Source organism: Limanda limanda, chromosome 8, assembly GCF_963576545.1.
Source record: "Limanda limanda chromosome 8, fLimLim1.1, whole genome shotgun sequence".
Taxonomy (NCBI): Eukaryota; Metazoa; Chordata; class Actinopteri; order Pleuronectiformes; family Pleuronectidae; genus Limanda; species Limanda limanda.
In genome coordinates, this window is record NC_083643.1 from 428,185 (window position 1) to 435,000 (window position 6,816).

A 6,816-nucleotide genomic window follows, 5' to 3' on the forward strand; every position below is an offset into this window, starting at 1 on the left:
CTGAATAGTGACTGACTGAATAGTGACTGACTGACTGACTAGTGACTGACCGACTGACTGACTGACTGACTGACTGACTGACTAGTGACTGACTGAATAGTGACTGACTGACTAGTAACTGACCGACTGACTGACTGACTGACTAGTGACTGACCGACTAGTGACTGACTGAATAGTGGCTGACTGACTGACTAGTGACTGACCGACTGACTGACTGACTGACTGACTGGTGACTGACTGACTGACTGACTGACTGACTGACTGACTCACTCACTGACTGACTGACTGACTGACTGACTGGTGACTGACTGACTGACTCACTGACTAGTGACTGACTGACTGACTGACTAGTGACTGACTGACTGACTAGTGACTGACTAGTGACTGACTAGTGACTCACTGACTCACTGACTGACAAGTGACTCACTGACTGACTAGTGACTGACTGACTGACTGACTGACTAGTGACTGACTCACTGACTAGTGACTGACTGACTGACTAGTGACTCACTGACTCACTGACTCACTGACTGACTAGTGACTCACTGACTGACTGACTAGTGACTGACTAGTGACTGACTGACTAGTGACTGACAGACTGACTAGTGACTGACTCACTGATTGACTCACTGACTGACTGACTGACTAGTGACTCACAGACTGACTAGTGACTGACTCACTGATTGACTCACTGACTGACTGACTGACTGACTGACTAGTGACTCACTGACTGACTCACTGACTGACTAGTGACTGATTCACTGACCGACTGACTGACTGACTAGTGACTGACTGACTGACTGACTGACTAGTGACTGACTAGTTACTGACTGACTAGTGAATGACTGACTAGTGACTGACTAGTGACTGACTAGTGACTGACTGACTGACTAGTGAGTGAGTGACTGACTGACTAGTGAGTGACTGACTAGTGACTATCTAGTTACTGACTGACTGACTAGTGACTGACTAGTGACTATCTAGTGACTGACTAGTGACTGACTAGTGACTGACTAGTGACTCACTGACTGACTCACTGACTAACTGACTGACTAGTGACTGACTAGTGACTCACTGACTGACTGACTAGTGACTCACTGACTGTCTGACTAGTGACTGACTAGTGACTGACTAGTGACTCACTGACTGACTGACTAGTGACTCACTGACTGACCTACTGACTGACTGACTAACTGACTGACTAGTGACTGACTAGTGACTCACAGACTGACTGACTAGTGACTCACTGACTGACTAGTGACTGATTCACCGACCGACCGACTGACTGACTAGTGACTGACTGACTGACTGACTGACTGACTGACTGACTGACTGACTGACTGACTCACTGACTGACTAGTGACTGATTCACTGACTGACTTACTGACTAGTGACTGACTGAATAGTGACTGACTGACTGACTAGTGACTGACTGACTGACTGACTAGTGACTGACTGACTGACTGACTGACTCACTGACTGACTGACTGGTGACTGACTGACTGACTGACTTACTGACTGACTGACTGGTGACTGACTGACTGACTCACTGACTAGTGACTGACTGACTGACTAGTGACTGACTGACTGACTGACTAGTGACTGACTGACTGACTGACTGACTAGTGACTGACTGACTGACTGACTAGTGACTGACTGACTGACTGACTGACTGACTGACTAGTAACTGACTGACTGACTGACTGACTGACTGACTAGTGACTGACTGACTGACTGACTGACTGACTGACTGACTGACTAGTGACTGACTGACTGACTGACTGACTGACTAGTGACTGACTGACTGACTGACTGACTGACTGACTGACTAGTGACTGACTGACTGACTGACTGACTGACTGACTAGTGACTGACTGACTGACTGACTAGTGACTCACTGACTGACTAGTGACTGACTGACTGACTCACTGACTGACTGACTGACTCACTGACTGACTAGTGACTGACTCACTGACTGACTGACTAGTGACTGACTCACTGACTCACTGACTGACTGACTGACTCACTGACTGACTAGTGACTGACTGACTGACTGACTGACTAGTGACTGACTCACTGACTGACTGACTGACTGACTGACTAGTGACTGACTAGTGACTGACTGACTGACTCACTGACTGACTGACTGACTCACTCACTGACTGACTGACTGACTCACTGACTCACTGACTGACTGACTCACTGACTGACTGACTGACTGACTGACTGACTAATGACTGACTGACTGACTGACTGACTGACTGACTGACTGACTGACTGACTGACTGACTGACTGACTAGTGAATCTTTCATCCTCTGGAGCTTTCAGTGCTAAACGCTGCCCTCTGGTGGTCAGTCCAGGAAACAGCAGTGATGACTGATTGTCAGAAAAGTTTCTCTGATTATTTGAATAATATTTCTGATACGTCACGTTTTCTTCTTCTTTTATTCACACACGTAAATACATTCACAACCAGGACTTTTTCAAAATAAGAAAATATAGATTAAACTCCAAATGTATTTTTAAGCTATATAATTATTGGTAATAACCTTAAACTGAACAAAACATTTTCTCTCAAACCAAAACGAACTCTTAAAATTCAATTTTATTTTCTTATTTTAATTTTATTGATTGATTTTTTTCATCAGTTGGTTCCATGGCATGTTTTAATTCATCATCGTCAAATGCAGATGAATGTTTGTTTGTCTTGTTTTTCATGCTTGTTGATCAGACTGTGTTTTATTTTGAAGGAGACATGGAACAAGCACCTGGATCAGACATCAACATGTCTGCTTGGCTCCGCCCCTGCAGTAACGCCTCCTATGAGCCTCCAATCAGAGCAGTGCGTCCGTACAGCACCTGTCAGCTCATCCTCATCGTCATGGTAACAGCATCCCTCAGCTTCCTCACTGTGCTTGGCAACACGCTGGTGATCATCTCAGTCAAAGTAAATCGCCACCTGCGGACTGTCAATAACTACTTCCTGTTGAGCCTGGCGGTGGCCGACCTGTTCATCGGCCTGTTCTCCATGAACCTGTACAGCCTCTACCTGCTGCTGGGCCGTTGGCCACTGGGGGCAGCGCTCTGCGACATGTGGCTGGTGCTGGACTATGTGGTGAGCAGCGCCTCCGTCCTGAACCTGCTGATCATCAGTTTGGATCGATACTTCTGCGTGACACGCCCCTTGATTTACCCGACGCGTCGGACAGGAAGGATGGCTCTTCTGATGATCGCTGCCGCCTGGCTGTTGTCCTTCGTCCTCTGGGCGCCGGCCATCCTCAGCTGGCAGAACGTCGGGGGCAAACGATCCGTCCCCGACGGACAATGTTACACACAGCTGCTGTCCAGCCCGGCCGTCACTCTGGGGACGACGCTTCCTTCCTTCTACCTCCCGGCCATCGTCATGGTCGTCCTGTACAGCCGCCTGTCGGCCGGCAGCCGCAGCCGGCTGAGCGTCCTCCAGTCCGAGCGGGGCGCCCTCAGGACGTCCAGTCCGTCCGTCAAAGACTTCCTCATGAAACGATGGAGCTGGGTGACCAGCGACCCTTGTTCAGATCTGTCTCTGAACCAATCAGAGTCCAGCCCAACAAAGACCAGAAGGAACCGGAGGGCGTCGAGAAGTCCCGGAGACACGCCAGAGCTCGCAGACGTCTGTCTGTCCCGCCAGCAGCGTCTCACCCAGGCCGCCGGCCGTCGCACCAGATTTGAAGATTACAACAAAATTGAGAACGACTCCTCCTCCAACACTGACCTCCACAGGACGGCGTCCATGGCTCTGTCCACCTGTCCCAGTTTCAGGTCTCAGGAGACCAGGATGCATCGGGTGATGGCGAGGGAGAGGAGGGTCACCAAGACCATCTTGGCCATCTTGCTGGCCTTCATCCTCACCTGGACGCCCTACAACATCATGGCCGTCATCGCCGCCTTCTGTCACGTCTGTATCCCGATCAGCCTGTGGACCGTGGGCTACTGGCTCTGCTACATCAACAGCGCCATCAACCCGGGCTGCTACGCCCTCTGCAACGTCACCTTCAGGAAAACCTTCTGCAGCCTCCTGCGCTGCCGCCGCTCAAAGCTCCGCTGACACGCCAGTTCTTCAGAACATCGGGTCGAGCCGGAGGTCGGTCCCCTGTTCGTCTTCGTCCGTCTCTTTGTGTGACGTTCTGTCATTTCAGTTTGTTAATTTCAGTCTCTTTGTGTTTTCTGTTTCCTGTTTTATTTTGAGGTCTTGTTTCCTTGTGTGTTGTTTCAGCTTCTCGGTTGTGTCACTTCCTGTCTTGGTGATTGTCTCCCAGAATCCTCCTGTGTTGCACCTGTGGCTAATCACCCCTTCCTTCCCTGTGTCTCTTTATCAGCCTCTGTGTTCCCTTTGTCGGTTGGTACTCGTTGTCCCTGAAGGTTTCGTCCTGTCTGCTTGCCCGTCTTTATCTTCTGTGTTCCCCGTGCTCCTTGTGTTCCTGTTCCCTCCAGTGTGTTACCTGTTAACGTTTTGTTTTTGTCTTGTTAAAAGACTCTTGTTTTATTAAATACCATTAACGTTATAATCTCTGCATCCTGGGTCGATCTCCTTCTGCAAACCGTGACACTTTGTGCTCGTTTTGCTTTCCTTTGTGGTCGGGTTGGTTCTGTTCATCGTTGATTGATGTTGAAACAGGAAATGATAAAAGTCAGTTTTTAAAGAGACACAAATTCAAACAAACCAACGACCAATGGTCTTGCTCCTCCGGGCGGGCGACCTCATCAGTGACCAATGAGACTCCTCGGTTCAGTCCAGCTGTAAAACTGGAACCTGAACGAGAAGCGATAGTTTAACATCGAGTCTCAGAATGTCTGACGAAGTGCTTTTATTTACCTGGTTATTAATGATTATCATTTGCGTCAATACATTTAAACGATATACCGATTATTGTTTGTATTATTGATTATCATTGTTTGTGTTATTAACGATTATGTTTGTGTTATTAATGAACAGATCAGACTCTTTGACAATGTAAAGTATTTAATTTGTTCATTTATACAAGTCTCATCAATAATCTATAATTCAAAAAATAGATTTTTTATCTTTTCTAACATGATGAACTGGACCTGGAAGTGAATTAAAATCAGCTACATTCAAATCTTTCAGTTTCTATTTGTTAAAACAGACTAAAGCTACGAGGACGGTTTTCATCTTCTAAATCTAAAGTTTCCACATTTAATCAACATCAACTGAAAGAAGAGAAACATGGAGAGAGTTTGTGTTTGAAGACGTTCGTTCAGCTGGAGAAGTTCAGACGTCTCCTGGTCCTTCAGTTTGACTTCTTCTCTCCTGTGAGGAAAAGACAAACTCATCTTTAGTTGATCGCAGCTTCGATCAGGATCAAACACTCCAACAGATTTAATCTCTGATGTCAAACAATCGTCGTTTTGTTTCTGTTCATATTCAAGTTCCAGTGAGAAGAATTTAGAATAAGAATCTTCAGTAAATAAAGATGGCCGACATTTACTGGAAATATTTGAGTTGTAATTGGTAATTTCATTTAAGTGTTATCATAACATGTAGCATGAATATTGAAGCTCTGATAAATCTGTGGTTTTATCTGACATCAGAAAAATTACATTGTAGATTTTAATATAGTAATAAACATTCAATCTTAAATATGTGATATTTAAAATGATAAAATAATAAAAATGTGTTTTTCATAATTGACACGTGATTAAAAGTGTCTCATAGAAAACCTGTGAGATTATGTTCTATGGAGCAGTGAGTGTGATGAAGCCTCCCGGCCACTAGGTGTCTCTGCTATTTATGTGTTTGTGTGTTTACAGGAGCTGAAAGAAGAGAGAGAGAGAGAGAGAGAGAGAGCGAGAGAGAGAGAGAGAGAGAGAGAGAGAGAGAGAGAGAGAGAGAGAGAGAGAGAGAACCTCTGCAGCCTGACCTCTTTCATTTCATCTGGATTCAGTTCTAACATGAATTCAGGTCTCACCTGGATTCAGTTCTCACATGAATTCAGGTCTCACCTGGATTCAGGTCTCACCTGGATTCAGGTCTCACATGGATTCAGGTCTCACATGGATTCAGGTCTCACCTGGATTCAGGTCTCACATGGATTCAGGTCTCACCTGGATTCAGGTCTCACATGGATTCAGGTCTCACATGGATTCAGGTCTCACCTGGATTCAGGTCTCACCTCTGGGTCTCTTGGTCTTGGGGGAGCAGGGCTTGGACACGGTGACGGTGGGTTGACACTCGGCGTTGTAGAGCGCCCTCTTCAGGGCTCCGGAGCGACTCTTGGTGTTGGTGACGCCGTCGCAGGATCCCCACGCTGCGAACTTGTACTTACAGTCACCTGAGAGAAACCGACCAATGAGACGTGAGCTGCAGATCTTCTGTGACTGGAACACGCTCGTCTGATTTGATTTATTTTTATTTATGTGGTCTGACTTAAAGGGACTCTCACCTTTGTTGCATTTTGACACTTTTTGTGGATAAGGTTAAATTGGTATTAATAAGGTAATGACTCTCTAAAATGCAAGACAGACCCACCAGGAGTAAAAACAAACAATTATTTCACTCTCATAATATTTAGTGAAAACTTCAACCAATAAAATTCTTCGGACCGAAGGACCTTATTGGCCGACAGACCTGTCTGTTTGCTGCATGGACATGCAGGTTTTCCGTCTGCTTCTTGTGGCGCATTCGGGCCCGCGTCATCAAGGCATATATATATATATGTGAATGTAAATGTATATAACTTACCGGTGCTTCTGAATCCGAATCCATTGCTTTGGTAAACAAAAACTCACGTGCGTGCGCGGAGGCAGTAGGTTGTAAG

At 46.2% G+C, this 6,816-nt stretch overlaps 2 protein-coding genes across 2 annotated transcripts in view; one reads left to right on the forward strand and one right to left on the reverse strand.

Moving 5' to 3' along the window:
- Positions 1-2,756: 2,756 nt before the first annotated feature.
- chrm4b (cholinergic receptor, muscarinic 4b) lies at positions 2,757-4,085 on the forward strand. Its single transcript, XM_061077019.1, has one exon. It carries the CDS (start codon positions 2,757-2,759, stop codon positions 4,083-4,085), a length of 1,329 nt encoding a protein of 442 aa, XP_060933002.1.
- Positions 4,086-5,034: 949 nt separating this feature from the next.
- The window catches only part of mdkb (midkine b), a 5,716-nt gene continuing 3,934 nt past the window's right edge, over positions 5,035-6,816 (reverse strand). Inside the window, exons 4-5 of the mRNA XM_061077055.1 lie at positions 6,172-6,330; positions 5,035-5,309 (exon numbers count right to left, since the gene is read on the reverse strand). Of these exons, the coding sequence (XP_060933038.1) occupies positions 5,290-5,309; positions 6,172-6,330 (179 nt within the window). The 3' untranslated portion in view covers positions 5,035-5,289. The remainder of the gene's footprint in view (positions 5,310-6,171; positions 6,331-6,816) is intronic.